Here is an 18461-nt window from a genome sequence, read left to right as displayed (position 1 = left end):
TCTTCAGTCGCCAAACTGATGAGCAAGTGGAATTTTTATTTTAAATAAAGTATATGTAGGATTGGTAATGAGGCTGTTTTTAAGGTCATCAGTAGTGTCCAGGATGGATTTGAGCTGGCTGAAATTTCTCCAGGTTCATCCCACTGGTTTGTTTGGAATGTTGAATCCTTGTCCACATCCTCTGGGCAACGAATGCTGCTGATAATAAATGATAAATCCCAATTGTGGCAATGGGATCTTCCCTTTGGAAGCACTTTGTAGCCTTCAGAGGAGGTTTAAAACTGATCAGGATTCTTCCATGGTCAATCCTATCTTCGTATCTCTATGGAAATCTTGTGGATTTCCAGTTGTATCTCTTGGTTTGTAATGGGATAATGAGGGTTCTTATTGCTCCTTTAATTTAACTGTAGCATCTCCAATGGAATTCTGATCTTTACATTAAAGATGGGGCTTATCAGGATGCACTGGAACTGTTTAATAGCCTGGGATTGTTGATAACAGCACCAAGATAAATCCCAGGCTGAGATTTCCTCTTTCTTACACTTTAATATCTTTGTAGAAGGAGGTGGGGCACAAAATGTGAAAATTAGGAAGTTTGGGAGAAGAGCAGCCACAGAATCACAGCTCTCAAGTGGGAGTGTAGTGATGAGGCAGAGACTTCCTGATTTCAACCTGAACTTCTGTAGAGCTGAACACAAAACCCGGCAGATTGGGGTTTTGCTTCTTGTCTGGAATCTCCCTTTGATCTCATCTGTTCTCTGTCAGAAAATCCCCACATGCTGTGAGCAGTGGGTGATTCCCAGGATCACAGAATGGCTCAGGTTGGAAGGCACCACAATGGGGCATCTGGTCCACGCTCCCTGTTCCAGCAGGGCCATCCCAGAGCACATGGATTGTGTCCAGAGGGTTCTGGAATATCTCCAGTGAGGGAGACTCCACACCCTCTCTGATCTCTGTTCAGGCCTTGGTCACTGCACAGGGAGGAAGTTCTGCGTCATGTCCAGGTGGAATTTCCTGGGATCAGTTCCTGCCTGTTCCTCTGGTGCCATTGCTGGGTCCCCCAGAGCAGAGCCTGGTCCATGCCCTGAGCCCTCCCTGCAGACAGGGACACACAGAGATGAGGTCCCCTCTCAGCTGTGTCGCCTTTCAAGGCAGAACAGCCCCAGCTCTCTCAGCCTTTCCTTGGCAGAGATGCTCCAGTCCCTTCATCATCCTCGTTGTCCTCCTCTGGACCTGCTGCAGGAGTTCTATGTCTCCAGTACTGGACAGAGCACTCCAGATGTGCTCCATCTGTGCTGAGGAGAGGGGCAGCATCGCTTTCCTCAACTTGCTCTTCCTAAAGCAGCCCAGGATCCCATTGGTGGTACCCTGAGCCACCTGGAACCAGGCATGTGGTGGAGCCCCATGATTCCTGATGGAGATGACACCGTTAGGAATGTCCAGTGGCTGTCTGCCTCTCTCCACAGCCAGCAGTGAAGATTTGGGGTTGGGAATTACCATTGATGGATAGACCATGTGAAAGGGGCTCTGTTGTGGCTTCCAAGTGAGATGGATGGGATTGTGGAGGTCCCTGATGGAAATGGGATTCCTCAAAGCAGTGCAGGGGATGGTTGAATTCCATAGGCATTGCCACTAAAGGATGAATGCCACGTTCAGAATTCACCTTCTGGATGTGAATTGAGACAATGACTCAATTTCCAGTGGAAACCAGTGACAGGTGGTGGCCCTCAAAGGTCCGTACTGGGACCAATGCTAATTAATGCCTTCATTAATGACATAATGGGATTGGGTGCCCCCTTGGCAAGTTTTCAGATGACACCAAGTGGGTGTTGCTGTTGTTCCACAGAATCCTAGGACTGCAGACTGATTTGGGTTGGAAGACACATTAAAGACCATCCAATTCCTACCCCCTGCCATGAGCAGGGATTCCCTCCCAGCTGCTTTGCTGCCTCTTAAATATGATTTTCCCAATGATTTTCAAAACACCATCTTGGTCTTCTCCAGCTTGAGAGGTATTTTAGCTCAAATGTTGTTTTATTTCCTGGACATTCCAAAGAAGAGGGTTTATGGATTTGCAGTGGATCCTGGAGAGCTTTTAGATCCCAAATTCCTCTGATCATTTGGAGATGACCATCAGGAGTCATCCCTTCACTACAGGTATTTTGCTGAGCAAACTATTTTGAGGGCAGAAACTTGTTTTGGAGCAAATTCCTTCGGATAACCACATTGGTTAAATTTCTCCATCATTATTCCAGTCTGGATGATGTTCGGATGTATTGTCCTCCAGGTTTTAATGACAGGGAGCTGGGATTTTTTTTTAAAGGCTGTTTCCATCTGCACCCAATTATAAAAAAGCAATCGGAAAAAAGCCATTTACTGGCTGTCACTTTGGAGCGGCGTCAAAACAGCTCCAGCACCTCCAGCCATCACTTCCCAACAGCCACTTAGAAGGACATTAAAACAGCCTGACATCCATCCAGTCCATTAATCCCACTGCTTGGCCACGGGGATACCTGGAATAGCTTCGGCAAGAGCTGCATGGATGCTCAAGAGGGCTTTAAAAAGTGGGAAACACTGGAGTTGAGGCAGTTGGGTTTTGGGGATTTCAATGCTCCCCTTCTCCTGAAGGTCTGGTTGGTGGGATTTGTGTCTGTCATGATGGGCAGAGGGGTGGACATAGATCCCAAGGAGATGGGAAAAGTGCTTCAGCACTTTGCCATCTCAGAATCACTGAATATTCAAGGTTGGAAGGGACCCACAAGGATCATCAAAGTCCAGCCCTTGTCACCTGCTGTCCCACAGCACTGGGAAAGGAGCAGGGGGTGAGGTTAAGCCTGGAGATACTTGAGAAGTTCAACCTGGCCAAACTGCTGCCCATGAGCCAGGAATGTGAGGCTGGGTGGGATCTCTCCTCCCCACCCCATGCGGTCAGTGGGTTGGTTGTTGGTTGGCCCAGTGACCCAGCTTCACCTTCCTCCCACCCTCCATCCCCTCCTGCCAAGCTTATTCATGGAAAATGTTCATTAACATCATTCCCAAGACTGGGCCAGGACTTTCCACCAGTTGTTGCCTCCTCCTTTGCCAGCTTCATGCTAAAGAAGGCTTGGCCCTGCAAACCTCCTCATCCCTGTCTCACTCCTGGAGCACGTTGGGCCCCGTTGGACCATTTAAGGCCTTGTGGATCCTTGACAGCACCTGGAATTTCACCCAAAGCTGCCCTGGCAGCCAAGGAGGAGTCCTGGATATGAGATCTGCCAGCTGGGCACCATCCCAACCCTGGGCACCGTTGCTGGACAGGCTGTGGTGGGAACCCCACAGCAGGGAGACTGGGATTGGGACATGCCCATGGAGATGTTGGCAAGGAGCCGGAGTGGGGTGAGATTCCTCCCCGTGGCTTTTTAGGGATTCTCTGGGGTTTTCTCATCTCTCTGGTGGAAGGGACCAGAGTTTTTTTCCCTTTTTATGGCCCAACCTGTGGCCTGGCGGGGGTCCCGGGGGGGGTATAATTAGCCACCCCAACAGGTGTCAGGGATCAGATGACCCCCAGCACCACCCCACAGCCCCGCTCGGCTTCACCCCAGCTGACGCGTGGCCGGCAGCAAAATTCCCTGTGGAAACCCGGCCCCGGCACGTCGGATCTGGCAGGAGCAGGAGAGCTACTGTAAATAAACAGAAGGGGCTTTTCCAGCCTCCAGAGGCAATTCCAGCCTCACCATCCCAGCTGTGGGACAGCGAGGATGGATGGGGCGTTTCGGAAGAAGGGCCGGAGCGCTGAGAACGGTGTGGAAAAGCCATTAGAAACCCGAGCTGGGGACGCGGCCCCGGGATTAGTCGCACACGGTTTGTTTTCTTTATTAAGTATCTTTTTACCATGGAGCCAATAAACATGGGCTGCTCCAAGGATTCACTTGGAGGCTGGGGCTGGGTGGAGCACTGAGGAGATGGCACATCCTGATCCCGGTGCCCAGTCGGGATCATGGCACTGTCCCACCCCGTAATTGGTGCCCTGCTGGGAAGGAACAGCCACACTTCTTGGCCTTTTCCCAAAATAGCATAATTCCTCGATGTAGCAGTGATGCATCCATGTGGCTTTTTGAGGTCAGGACGTTTTTTTCCCTGCTCTTCTCCTTTCCAAGTCGATTTTGTGCTGGAAACCCCTTTACAGAAGAGGATTTCACATCCTTTTCAGGGATCATGTAGGGCAGAGACAGAATTTGGACTTGATGGTCCCTGGGAGTCCCTTTCAACTCAGAATATTCTGTGATTCCAGGAACTTTGGATGGTCAGACCAGGACCTGGCACCAAGGCCCATCTCCACAGTCTTGTGCTCCACTGGGATTGTCCCTTCCAGGTGGGCTTGGAAGGTCTGCCCATGCATTCATTCTAGTCTTCAATCTCTAATGGGCTGTTCCTTAATTTTTTTTCTCTTCCCTATTTTTGTCCCATTTATTTTAAAAGAAGTTATCAGGTTGAGGGATTTGCTTTTCTGCTTGCTAATATTTTGGGAGAAATTCCTGTGTTTGAATTCCTGTCTGGTTGCCGCCTTTTCCAAGCTTTTCTCTTCGGTCCAGCATGTATCCTGTCTGTAGGTAAATGAGAAAATTAAGAAAATATCTTGTGGAATGAGAAAATGAAGAAAATATCTTGTAGAGCCAGACAGGGAGAGTTGGGAATGTCCAGCCTAGAGACAAGAAGATTCCAAGGGGATCTTAGAGGCTCTCCCAGTGTCTAAAGGGGCTCCAAGAGAGCTAGAAAGGTACTTAGGGCAAGGGATGGAGTGCCAGGAAAAAGAGGAGTGGTTTCTCACTGCAGGGCAGGGTTAGATGGACTGTTGGGAAGAAATCCTTCCCTGTGAGGGTGATGAGGCCCTGGCACAGGTTTCCCAGAGAAGCTATGGTTGTCCCATCCCTGGAAGTGTCTAAGGCCAGGTTGGACAGGGCTGGGAGCAACCTGGGATATTGGAAGGTGTTCCTGCCCATGGCAGGGGGTTGGAACAGGATGATTTCTAAGCATTCCATGATTCCATGTTCCTAAAAAACACAGGATTTGGGAGTAATAGCAAAGCCAGGCGCTGTTCAGATCTTACTCTACTTCCAAGTTTCCTGTTGGTTGTAGAGTTACTTCCCATTCCAGACTCTTGAAATAGGAGGTGCAAAATCATAGGAATGGGAGTTTTAAATGTGGGTTTTTTTATGGAAAAGCAGCACTATCACCGAGCTGTCCCCCCCATTGAGCCCATATCCATGTGTCCATGTGGATCCCAGCCCTCCTGCTGCTCAGCACCATCCCCAACCTCCAGCACACGAGCTCCTTGCTCCACCGCCGACTTCAGCGCTCAGCCCCAGGCAATGGAGCTGCCAAATCCTTCTGCTTTTCCAGGAGAGAGCTCGGCAGGGATCCTGCTTAAGCCCAAAGGTCAGCACGGGGAGATGCTCCTGCGGCCCCAAAGTAAAGTTGCATTAAAAGGGCAGGAACTGACCTCCATCCCCCATTGTCGGCAGGATGGATTTTTATAAACAGGGCAGAATGGTGGTGCTGAAACCCTCCCTGTGTTTGTTTCCCCATGGATTTTTCTTCCCCCATTGTCGGCAGGATGGATTTTTATAAACAGGGCAGAATGGTGGTGTTGAAACCCTCCCTGTGTTTATTTCCTCATGGATTTTTCTTGTTTTCCCCAAAATTTAGAGTGTCTGTAGCATGGAGGAATGGGATGCTTGGGCATCCAAGTGTGGAAGGACCCACATTACTCCAGGAGGTCAACAAAGGAATGAATGTTGGAGTTGGGAATTTTTGGTTGTGCCACATGTGTTGGGTTGTCTCTCCATGGATGTCACAATGTGATGCAAAAGGCAAACTGGTTGGGATGGAGCATCCTGGGGGGAGTGAGTCCACATGGGACTAAGAAGAGTCCAGGACTTGCTCCCACCTTTCATCCCTTGGGATATGCTGGGATGAGCTCTCTGGATTGCTGGGAACAGAGATTATAGAGAAGCTGTTCTTTTTCCTTCATTCCCAGGAACCCAGATAGAAGTCCCAGCTGAAGGCATCTCCTCTTCCCTGCCTGCCTCTCTTCCTGCCTTTCCCACTGCCAAAAAGTGCCATTTCCCAGCAGAAAACCTTGTGGGGAAGCTCTGGGACACTGATGACGCCTCATTCTCACCAGAACCACTGGTGGCTGCTGAGAGTTGCCAAAATCCAGAGCTGGGAATGCAGGAGCATTTTTATTGACGAACATCTCAATGCTGTTGTTTTAACAGCTCCATTCCATGGGCACACTGAGCTTCCTGGGATGGGAGAGCATCAACCAAGCCTTGGGAGGAGCATATTGAGCTCCAGCCCTCTTCCATCTTCCTCAGAAGGCTGGTCCGGGCAGCAATCCCAAAATAACTCCTAAAAGGATTTTGTTCTGGCTGTTCCCTGCACTTTCCCAAGTTCCAAGCATGTCTGGGACAACAAAACCCTGTGTCATCTCCAAAACCAGCTTCTCCAGCCCAAATAATCTCCTTGGGACTTCTCCAGGGGAAAATCACTGCTTTGGTGGTTTGAATCCATAAAATCAAGCACTTGGAAAACTGTGAGCAGATGTGGAATGTACCAGACTAGAATATTATTTTTAGTAGTATTTTTTCTTGGAATATTGTTTTGATAGGGAGAAGGAAACGCGAACCCATCCCTCTCTCCCTTTAGCAAGGTATTGGTGCCACCTGAAGGAGCGCAGCTGTGGATTCCTGTGCTCCCACAGGGTTTTCCCTGCCTTTTCCAACTCTGCTTCCTCTTTCCTTGGCAGTGCAAGAAGAAGCACACGCTGGTTTGTCCCGACTTTGCCAAGAAGGGGGTCTGCCCTAAGGGTGCCCAGTGCAAACTCCTGCACCCTCAGAAGAGACGTCACCCACAGCAGGTTGGAGGTGATGGAGACCACAACAACCCCCCTTCCAAGTGGAGACGGATCCAGGAGGCATCAGGCAGGTAGGAAGGAGCTCATTTTGCTTCATTTAACAGTTTTCTTCCCAACCTGCTCCAGATTTTTCCTCTTCCAGGCGTGTTATGTCTGTATCCTGGTTTATTTTAAGATGTGTTGGTGTGGGTCACTGGGGTGTTTGCTGATGGAGCCACGTCTGGGATGGGCAGTGTCCATGCTTGAGGAAGAGGTGATGGAGAGAAAAGAGTGGATTCACCCTTAGGAATGTGCCATCCAGGGCTTTAGCACCTTCAGGAACCTTAGAGGCTTTTGTAGATCTTCCTCTTGGAGATGGAGGAGTCCTCATGGAGATTCCACTGCTGAAAGTGGGTCCAGGTTATGCATAGTTATGTGGGAAACAGGAAAACATCATCCCTCTTCCTTACATCCATATTGGAGAGCAGAGCTGAGCCGTCTCCATGGCATGGAGGGGCTGGAGAATCAGAAATGAGGATGGACATGGAGATAAGAGGCTTTGGAAAAGTTTAATGCTGGACTGAGCCCTTGGTTAATCCTTGGAAGCTCTCTGAGCTCTCCCTGATGTTTTTGGGTGCCAGGATGGAGCCACAGGCTGATGATGGATGTGTCCATCCTCATCCTCACAGGATTTTCCTGAGCTCACACCCTCTGCCCTCACTCTCAAGTCCTGCATGCAGGACAACAACATCCCAATGGAATTTAAACTAAAGCCAAATGGAAATTTGGCTTTAAAAAGCCAAAATCTCCAGGTCCTGCTCAGTGGGAGGAGGTAGGATGGATTTGGGTGCGTGGCTTCTCCATGGCTTTTTGCAGCGGGAGGTGGGAGTGAAGGTGGGATGGAAAGGGAGGGACCTGGGAGCTTTGCCAGGCTGGCCCATGCTTCTGGAATCCTCCATGGTCTGGGTCTGGGCCTGGGCCTCATCCTGGCCCTGCCTTGTAAGGTAGCAGAGGGGGACGAGCAGCTCCGTGGGTTCTCCGAACTTATCCCTGGTGACAGAAGAGCCTTGGAATGACACCCAGCTCACGTTCCCGGTGTGAACGAGGTGTAAAATAGCTCCTTGCTCTTTTTAGGGAAGGAGGAATGAGTGCAGGCCTGCCTGGTTGGGAGGCTCCTGGCGTCCTCCGCTGGGAAGGAGCATGCCCCAGCTTGGAAGCTGCTCCAGGTTTTTTTTTTTTCCTTTATTGGCACCGTCATGGGAGATGTCAAAGGAGCTGGAGTGTCAAGTTAGCTTGGAAGAGAGTGGCAGGGCTGGGAATGAGCCAAGCCCAGCACGACACCTCCAAGCCATCCCAGCTCCCCATGCCTTCCATCTCCCCTTCCCTCTGCTCGATCACAAACAGGAGCCCAGCACCTGAACATGAATCTGAGGAGCTGGGAACCTTGTAGGGAAGTGCAGGACAGGGAATCTGGGTGGGGAGGGAGAAACTCCAGCTGAATCTGTGCTGGCTCCAGGGAAATCAAGGATACAGCATGGCCTTGGATGGATACTTGGGAGCTCCAAGCCTCTTCCATTGCATCTGATGCCCTGTCCAGCATTGCCATTGTTTTACTTTTCCTTGTTGTTTTTCCCATTCCTGCAGGAATGATCCAGCTCAGCTCCAGGATGACGGGGAAATTCCTGGACCCTCCAGTGCAGAGCAAGAGGTGAAGTTTTGGAAAGAGGAGGAGCCCAAGCCAAGCAGCTGCCTGCAAAAGCTGCCATCCTTCATCTCCCTCCGCTCCCCGGAATCTCCAGGTTCCCTGGGCTGCAAACAGGAGAGGGATGAGGACGAGCCAGAGGATGAACCAGGTAGGATTCACATCCTCCACTTGGAGCTGCTCTGGTTTTCCAAGAAAAAAGTCATTCTCTGCTGTTCTCCGTATTTTTTATGGGATCCATGTTCTTTGTGAGTCACCAAACCAGTTAAGACTGGGAGTCCAAACTGGGATGGCAGTCAGGATTCCCATCTGGACACAAATCCTTGTGTACGTTCCCAAAATTGTGTCAGGACTTTGTCCTCTTATTTTATCAACTCATTCCTTATCCTGTAAATTATCCAGTGATGAATCCGGTCTCATTTCCATGATGGAATCACATCACTGCCCTATAGAGAAGGTGTTTAGTGGGATGCAAGGATGCTCTGCCTCTGGGGGACCTCTGGACCATCCATCACACCTGTTTCCCAGCAGGAAATAGCTTGGGAGCTTTCCAATAAAAACATTCCAGTGGGAGGTGGGGTGGAGTGTTTGCAGGTTGGAAATTTGAAGGAAGAACTGTTCGTCTGGGATTATCTACTTTGGAAGTCAGTAAAATTTTTGGGATACACGGTTTAGGATGAGCAGAACTTTTTAGGAATTCTGCCACATGAGAGCAAGCAGCTTCTGCTTCTCCAGTGTTCTCCTTGGTTCCTCCTCTCCTCTTTCAGCTCTTCCATGGGAAAATCCCTAAAGGGATGGGATTTTGAGGTACTCCAGGGATGCACCCCCAGGAGCAGAGGTGATGGAGATGGTGAGGTCGGAATTGTGCCTGATTCTTCCCAGCTCTGAGTGGGAGGTTTTTGGCTGGATGATGCTCCATATTTCCCTTTTCTTCTCCCATCCTTCTCCAGAGAGATGTGCAGCTTCATCTCCAGAACACCATCCAGGAATGGGCTCAAAAATCACAATATTTTGTGGGAGTAACGATGAAATTCCTATTGCCAACTGTGCTGGCACAAGATTTGGCTCAGCGTGAGCCTTTCCCATTTTCGATCCCTGCTTTCCATGCAGCCAGAGCAGGATCCCACTGGGATAAGGGATGAATTCCGTTGCAAAAGCCAGGCTGAAGCATTTACAGGATCATCCATAAGGATCTGCGAGGCTGTGCCTGGCTCAGTCACTTCAAGCCAGGGAGGGCTGAGATGCCTTAACGCTGTCGGAAAGAGAATTCCCAGGATTAGCAACATATTCCCGAAGTCACAGATGAGCGCGGGTGCTGTTGAACCACAGGGTGGTGGACACAGCGAGGGGACCATTCCAGCTGGGAATGTTCCTCTCCACAACACAGAATGAAACACTCAGCTTCCCTTTCCAGGGATTTCTTCTCCCCTTCTTCCTTTTCCTTGGCCCTGGTTCAGCTCCCTTTTGATCTTGGGAAGTGTTCCCAAAGCATCGATTTAACCGGGATTTTTGTCTCCATGATGAAGTTGGAACAATTAATTCATGGTCAGGAAGACTGTTGAAATGCCTTGGAGTACACTTGGCAGCTGGGAGTAACTCATGAGCAAGGGCATCCTTTTCCTCTTAATTCTAGTGTGTGCATCCAAGGGAGGATGAGTTCCAGGCGTTTTGGGTGGGAGGATGAGGAGGAGGAGCTGGTTCATTTGGGAATGTCATCAGGAAGGCTGGGTGAAGCTGGCAGCTACCAGGTCAGGGCACTCATCCCTCTGTGCTCCTTTGCCCAGGGAGGTTCATGGAATTGGGAAAGCAGATGCTGGAGGATCCATGGGAAACGAAAACCAGGCAGGAATTGCAGATGGCTGTAAAATTATCTGATGATGAAGCAATTTCCCTGCCAAAGCGATGACGTGCTGAGTCTGGACATGAGAATGTTGATCCATGGGTTTGCCCATCCTTGGGTCTCATCCTAATCCCAGTACCTGGGAACCCCCAAATCCAATGGGATGAGAGGAGCCCTGGCCACCATTCCTAGAGAACATGGGATTGATGCTTCTAAAGGACCAAATGCTTTGAGGTGGCCACATCACTTGGACTGGACTCCATGACCCTTGTGAATCCCTTCCAATATTCCTGTATTCCTTTGGAATATTTGGTGATCCTGAGATTGAGTTTGGAGCTGAGGAGGTGGTCAGGATGAGTCCTTGTATAGCTCTTTTCCTCTAGGAAATAGCTGGAGTCTGAGGTGGGATTTGGGGGTGGGATCTGGGCAGCTGCGCCAGCGATAATATTGGATTTGTGCTTGTGAAGCCTGAAGTTGACACACAAATTATTGGGATGGTAAATAAGGAGGAGGACAGGTTGTCATTAAGGAATGAGATGAATTCCTTGGTTAAACGGTCACAATTGGAGAAAATGCCCTTTTAATCCAGTGAAATGCAAGAGGAATGAGGAAGAAACATGGGAGGGGCAAGGGAGGGAGTTTGGAGATGACCTTTAAGGACCAGCGTGGGCAACAGCATGAGCTTGCAGGGTCTCAGTGGGGGTCTGGGTTCAGGATATAGGGAAAGGGGACTGGAAAGGAGGGATGTGTTCTGCGTGCATGGAGCAGAGCCACTGTCGTGTTCCCAACCCTCCAGAGGAGCCTGGAAATCGAGGTTGGAAGAGTGATTTGTTGACAAGGTGGTGATCAGATAAAGGCCGATCTCGGAAGTTTTTTCCAACCTAAATGATTCTGGGATTCTGTAATTTGAGGGCGCTGGTGCTTTCCAAGCATCTTCCAAAAAGCCAATCCATGCAGCACACAGGGATAGCCAACTGCTCCCAGCCAAACATCCCAAATGGGAGGAGTGGGTTTGGTGGCATCCCATCCTTCACCTTGTGTTATCCACCCAGGAGCATGGAGCCAGAGGGAGAACAGGCTTCCCTGCCCCTCTGACTCCTGTTTTCCAGGTAATGGGCTTTTCCATATTTCACCTTCCAGTTAAATCGCCTGTGCTGGAGCCTAACTGGCCTCCCCGCGCTAATTGCACCAATGCAAACCATTCCAATCGAGTGCTAATTTAATTAGAAAGCACCCATTTTAGTTAATTTGTTCGAGAAGATCACTGCAAACTCCTGGAGAGAACAGATGTTCCCCTCTCCCCCGATGAACATTCCGGGCTTTGTAAATGGCTCCGCTCAGCCTTGTTTAGGAGAGAAAAGAGGATTTTATAGCCGCAAACGACCCTTTCTGTAAACATTTTACAGCTCTCTGCACGTTTGAGTGACGATAAACCCCGAGCAGCTCGGCGGGCTGCAAATTTGGGACCATACGGCCGTCATTTTATTGTCATATTTCACGGTCGTAACGTTAATGGAAGATGCTCGCTCCAGTCTTTTTTTAACGGCTCCGCTGAGCACGCTCAACCGCCTCGGCTTCCAAGGAATTCGGGGAGGTGCGGCGGCTTCTGGATTTGTTTACGGCTTCTACTTCTGGAGGGATAAGTTTGGGAATTTTGTGGATTTTCGCCTCTTTTCTCGCCGTGGTTGAGATGACCCCAACACGGAACTGCCGCTTTCGCCGCCGCCTTGGTGGCGGGGCTTGGTCCAACCATTCCCAGCTCCAGGAATGTGAGAATTAGAGAATATCTCAGTTTAGAAGGCACTGTCAAGTCCAACTCCTGGTCCTGCACAGGACAACCCCAGTTTAATTTAGAAGGTGTCCAGTGCTGCCAGTCTCCATGTGGATGTGGCCAGTTCCCCTTGGGTCCCATGGAATCTTCATTGCCTTCAGCATCTTCTTCAGTGCTTCTTCTGCCAGCAGATCTTTGCTCCAGAACTTTTTTTGGTAGCCAAGTGAGGCAACCAAGTCCTTGATCAGTTGAGTCAGTGGCAGAAGATGCCCTGGAGCTTTCCCTGAAGCATCTGCATGGTTGGGGATGGAGGGCTTGGACATGAGGGGACTGTCCTGGAATAACAGGAGCTGGCATCACTTTGACCCCAGCAGGACTTGGTGCAGTTTGTTCCTTTTGGGAGGAAGCAATGGGGATAAAATACAGGGAATTGATTTCTCTGTGTGGTCGCAGACATCTCCAGAGTGGTAAGGCCTTGACACAGGTTTTCCAGAGAAGTTGTGGATGCCTCATCCCTGGAAGTGTTCAAGGCCAGTTTGGATGAGGCTTGGAACAACCCAGACCAGGAGAAGATGTCCCTGCCCATGGAAATTGGTCCTTAAGGTCCCTTCCAGTACAAACCATTTTAGGATTCCATGATAAAATGGGCAAAAACTCAATATGAAAGAAAAAGATTTCAGTCCTGGAAAAGGAATGAGACTTGTCAGGTTCTAAATTGGACACTTTGCAATAAGGAAATTAAATCACAGTGAAGTTTCTGACTCTGGGAGCTACTCAGGGACACCAGGACATGAGGAGATCCAAACCCCGCCTCCAGCAACACCTGAGTCATCTGTGGCACCCCAAAGGCTGAAGGTATCCCAAGCCCAAAGGTGCCTGGTGGATGTAGGGGATGGAGATGGAAGGATCACAGAATCATTGAGGTTGGAAAAGACCTCTAAGATCATCAAGTCCAACTTGTGACCAGTCCTCACCTTGTCACCAAACCAGAGCCCTGAGTGCCACATCCCATCATTCCTTGGACATGTCCAGGAATAGGGACTCCAAACCTCCCTGGACAGCCCCTTCCAATACCTGACAGCCCTTTCCATGAAGAAATTTGATGGATCCATGTTGTCCTGCTTGAAGGATGGGTGCATTTAGACTCAGTTTTTAGGGTCTCATCCACCTGTGGCAAAAGTTTTGGGTGGAAGAGCAGCAGGATGAGTTTCTAGTGCAGGTTGTCACCACGTGGATTTAGTGCAGGATGGAGCCAAGGAGATCCAATATATATAATATCCATATCTCCCTATATGCTTTTTCCACATGAAAAACCATTTGTGAGAAATTCTGGGATGTAGCCCTTCCTGCTGGGCTTTACACCCCATCTTTTGTTGTCGAGTTTTATTTAATTAAAAAAAAAAATATAAAGGCATCTCCCAGCTCACATTTCTCCAGGAGCACTTTGGCAGTGAAAGGAAAAGACCATTCCAAGGCAGATTCAGCCTCTGGACTCCCCTGAGGTGTCCTGGAAAGGGTTAAAGGATATTTTTCTTCTGGGAATAAGCAGGGAAAGTGTGTTTGGAGGGAATTTCTCCTCATGGTGTTAAACCTTGAGCATCCAGCAGGGAAATACTGGGGTGCATCTCAGTGCTCTGAACCTTCCTGGAGGAAGATGCAGGACAGGATGAAACCCTTTGCTGGCATCAGGAGAATGACGGAGACCAAACATTCCGTCAGGTCAAAGGTTGTTGAGGAAGGAAAACCAACAAAATTCCAGCTTTTCTCCTGCTGGATGGTAAAGTTTGGAAAGCTGCAAGGGAGTTGTCTTTCCCTGTATCTTGCTGCTTTGGGGTTTGGAAATCTTCACCCCTGATGTGGGGCATCTCCAGCTGCCTTCCACCTCCCCACCTTGTGGAGAAACCCAATTTTTAATCAATCCCTCATGGATCAGGAATGATGAGCAGGGAGAGGATTTGGGCCCCAGGCCCAGACCCACCTTCTTTAACCCTTCATCCGAGAGGATTCCCCACCTTGAAATCCCTTTCAGTCCCTCTCGGATCAGCATCTGGATGAAACAAATTTGGTTTTAACTTCCCTGTTGGATGCAGCTGGAGCCTCTCAGCTCCGGCTGGGGGAAAACCAGGTTTTATTGAAAAATCTAATGGTGCCACCTGAAGTGTGATTTACTGCACTGTCCGCTCCTCAGACTTGATAATATATTTCTATTAGATTTCCTCCTTTCCCCTCTTTTTTCCCGGAGAAGAGTGGCAAGTTTCTCCGTCTGCCTGACACCTTCTTAGGCTTAGGCAAAATAAATGTTGATTTCCATCAGGAGGAAGAGCGCTGGAAGTCCTAATTCTCCGACGAGCCTGACAAGCTCAGCGAAAACCGCCTGGGTTTCGATGGAAAACTCGTGATCCAGGCCTCAGTTCCTCTCCTTCGGAAGCTGTTCAATCTGTGGAATGAAAAAGGGGTTGCTTTCGCTAACTAGAAATTATATACCTGGTTCCTTGGAAGATGGATTGCGCTGCTCCCGGAATGCCGGGAAAGGCGGCGCGGGGGGAGAGAGTGAAGGAGCTGGAGATGCGACCCAAGATTGATCACGCCATTTGCAGGATCTCCCAAGCACAAAACTGGAAAAATATCTTTTCCTTTGCCAGGGTTGAGTGGAGTGACACCCCTGTTTGGTCCAGGTTTTCCCTCCCGGGGGTTTTTTTGGGATGTGGTGTTCACCCCTTGGCTGTGCCATCCTTCCTCCATTTCCTTCCCTCCAATGGGAAAAATGGAACCAGTTTAGCCCTCTCATGACCTATTTTGGGTTTATTTTCTCATTCCCACCTTGATTTTTTGAGGAATTTGTTGGAAATCAAACATGGATGCTTTGGAAGTATCTTGGCCCTGTGTGCTCTGTACAAAAGTCAGGAAGTTAATTGTGGTCAATTTAAAAATCACCTTTTTCCTTCTTCTCCCAAATAAATAAATCCATAGTTCTACTTCTGTAATCATGCCTGCTTTAAGCTGCCTCATGGATATCAGCTAAGGAACTTTGCCCTGGCTCATCCAAAGGGAATTCAGCTCTTCCCACCATTCCCATTGATAACTCACACCATGGGGCAGGAATGTGGAGTTGCTGATTTTGACCCCTTGAGGTGACAGCCAGCAGCTCCGGACCCTCATTCCAGCAACCAGGCTGGGCTTTGCAGATCCCAGGCTGGGAAAACCACATGTCTGGATGCCAAAGGGAAAAATTGGGAGGGTGGGGACACAAGGGTGTTTTGCTCCATGTCACCATTCCCAAATCCCAGCCGGATTCAGCTGAGTTGCCGATGAGGAATATCCAGATCCGCCGTGTCTGCCGTGCATCCCGCTGATGTATGGGAGTTATACTAAGGGTGGAAAGGTGCTAAATGAGCCCTCTTTATTTTCCATAAATTAACTCCAGAGCGATGAATCACTGCCAGCGCGGCTTCAACTCCCAGCAAGTTTGTTTATCCAAGTTGGAAAGTGAAGGAAAACTCTTGGATACTCCCCATGGTTGGGTGCTCGCCTGTCCTGCCTCCCCTGCCCTAAAAACTTTCTCCTTTGGGCTCTCAAGGCTGCTTGAAGGTGTCCTTGGTCCCACATCCAGGCTGGGTTCATCTTTTGGGAAGTGTCGTGCAGAATTTTGCAGGAGCACGGGCAACAGAACATCTGGAGGGGGTTTGGGCTGGATTCCCTCCATCTTCTCCATGACCTTCTCCACCTCCATTAATCCCAAGTGAAGGGGAACTTTTCCCACTAAACGTGTGGGTGCTTTTTTTCCATCCTCATTCATCTTGGTGGCCAAGTGGCCATCACTTTCCTTCCCACCCATCACTCTGGTACGTGGAGCCCCATAAAGACCTCTCCAAACCCTTTGGAGAGGGAAAATAGGAGAACCTGCATAAAGGTACTCACAACGTTGTGGTTGAAATGGAGAAGGATTTCACTCTTTCCACCTTGGTCATTGTGATGATGCTGGACTTGTCCTACAAGGAGGTCACCTCCTAGAGGCACTTCATGGTGTTTTGGCTCTCCATGAGCATCCAGAACCCTCTTTGGAGGAAGCATCATGTTCCAGCAAGAAGACATCACCTGGAGCATCCTGAATGGATGCTGGGAATGCTTGGAGGGATGGCTGCTGGTGCTCAGCTCTTTCCAGCTCCATCTCAGCACCAAAGCAGGTCCTGATGTTCACCAGTGGGAAGGTTTGGATCCTTTTTAATTCTCTATTTCACCCATAACTTGGGAGTTTTGCAGCACATTTGCTGCTCCATAGTGGGAAGTGACCTCTGAGTGCCACTTGTAGGGAGCTCAGGATGCTCAGGGATTTGGGGAATGAGCCACTTCCATCCTTGACATGGCCAAGGGGGAAGTGAAACAGAAGAGGAATTTTGGAGACTCCTACACCTGCATTCCAAGGGATTCCCAAGGTGACCTGAGCCAACCTCAGTGACTTTCTCCTCTTTTCTTCCTTTCCTTCCCAGGCAACACCAAAAGGAGGAGAATGTTCCCCAGGGCATCCCTGCAGGATTCCGAGAGCTCCCTTGTGGGTGGCAGAGGTGAGTCCAGTGGGTGCTGCCAGGGCGGAGAACCACCCACATTCCCGATTTCCGAGTGTTTTAACCCCCTCCCATGACCAGGCAAGGAGAAGCCTGGGAATATCCAACTGTGCTCCCCCCTTTCCCACCATCACCATTCCCTTCCCTCCCTCCAGGCAAACGGCTGCAGATCAAGCCCCGGCTGTGAGTTCCATCCCAATCCTGTGGCAGCCGACCAGCTCAGGAACTGGAGAGCCAGGGAACAAACCTGGCACCTACCTCAGGATGCCATGTCCAGACATGGCACCCCCCTCCTCCTCCTCCTCCTCCTCCTGCTTTTCCGGGATGTCACTGGGACACGGAGCCGTGCGGCAGCGTGGGAATTCGCCGCTCGTTCCTGCGGGGGAGCAGCTTTGTTTGGAGTCTTTGAATTGACCAATAAATGACCTTTTCAGATGGTTTATTGAAGACAAGTCCTGCTACCTCCTTGGGTGCTTGTGGGGCTGGGAAGAGCTTCCCATCCTCATCCATCCTCCGGTGCTGTCCCAGCCACAAGGACAGGATATGGGAACCTGGGGTGGTTTAATGCCATCAGGTGACATTCCCACATCCAGATCAGGACATATTAGGGACAAGTCACTGTGCTGGGATGTAATGGGTGTAAAGCCCCCACAGCCCTGATCCCACCATTCCAAGAGCCCATCCCACTCCATCCCCTTGCTTTTGGGAGGTTTCCTGGAGCTGAGAGCATCCCTCATGGAAGTGTGTTGGGGGTGGTGCTGAAATCACAATCTGCATTTTGGGGTCTCCCTGAATGCACCCGACCCCCTCCTCTCCCTATCCCAGCAGGGGTTTGGGCTCCATTGGGAATGCCAAGCCAACTCTCCAGGGTTTGGGGATTTTGGGGACTCGCCAAATCCAAGCAGGAGCAGAGTGAAGGAACACTGGAACAATGGGGTTTTGCATCCATAGGTAAAATTTCCAAGGCATTTTTGGTGTGGCAGGTGCTGTTCTCCCACGCAGATGTGATTTGTGGGATTTGCTCATCCACAGCCCCTCAGGCAAAATCCTGTGGGGAAAAGGAATCAGAGGGAATTGGGAAGGACTGCGGCTCCGTGGGGATGCAGGATCCAGATGTGATCAGAGATAGTGTAGGAAATGCCAATGGGCAATGGCTTCATCTCCAAAACAAGTCCCCACAGGGGGGTTCCCTTCACCAAGTGACACTCATGGAGGGGTTTTGTCACCATCCCAAATCCACAGCATCCCCCAGGCACTGGAGGACCAGCAGATCCTCACTCTGGGATGTCACTTGTGCCCCAGGGTGTGTCCAACGAGTTGATTTTTAATAAAAGCGTCGTGATTTTTGTTGATATGAAAATGTCTTTTGTTAACTCCTGTGTTTTGATATGTAAATAAAAGAATTCCCTCCCCTGGGATGGAAAAGCCTCCCTGTGGCTTTCCTCTTTTTTCAGCATGAACATCCCATCAAATATCCATCTAGATCCAGTGGAGGAGTCACTCTGATCCCTAAATCCTTGGGTTTTTTTAATTATTAAAACTTTTCACCCAGAAACAATGATTCTTCATGTGGCGGTATACTAAAAGAACTCAAATAAATTCCCTAAAAACCACCCTGGAGGAGACGGTGCTGTTGTGAATGCTCAGGGACGTCCAGCGGTGGCCGGGAGCTTTGGTTTTCCCTGGATCCCTAACGAGGATAATCCTCGTGC

At 49.8% G+C, this 18461-nt stretch overlaps 1 protein-coding gene across 1 annotated transcript in view; it reads left to right on the top strand.

Moving 5' to 3' along the window:
- ZC3H3 (zinc finger CCCH-type containing 3) overlaps positions 1-18179 on the top strand; it is a 129355-nt gene extending 111176 nt beyond the window's left edge. The window contains exons 10-13 of the mRNA XM_063175179.1: positions 6788-6966; positions 8519-8727; positions 16675-16749; positions 16905-18179. Coding sequence (XP_063031249.1) covers positions 6788-6966; positions 8519-8727; positions 16675-16749; positions 16905-16936 — 495 coding nt within the window. The 3' untranslated portion in view covers positions 16937-18179. The remainder of the gene's footprint in view (positions 1-6787; positions 6967-8518; positions 8728-16674; positions 16750-16904) is intronic.
- Positions 18180-18461: the final 282 nt, after the last annotated feature.

Source organism: Melospiza melodia, chromosome 1 (genome assembly GCF_035770615.1).
Source record: "Melospiza melodia melodia isolate bMelMel2 chromosome 1, bMelMel2.pri, whole genome shotgun sequence".
NCBI classification, from domain to species: domain Eukaryota; kingdom Metazoa; phylum Chordata; class Aves; order Passeriformes; family Passerellidae; genus Melospiza; species Melospiza melodia.
The sequence above is the reverse complement of the archived record's forward strand: the minus strand, read 5'-3'. Positions and strand labels throughout refer to the sequence as shown.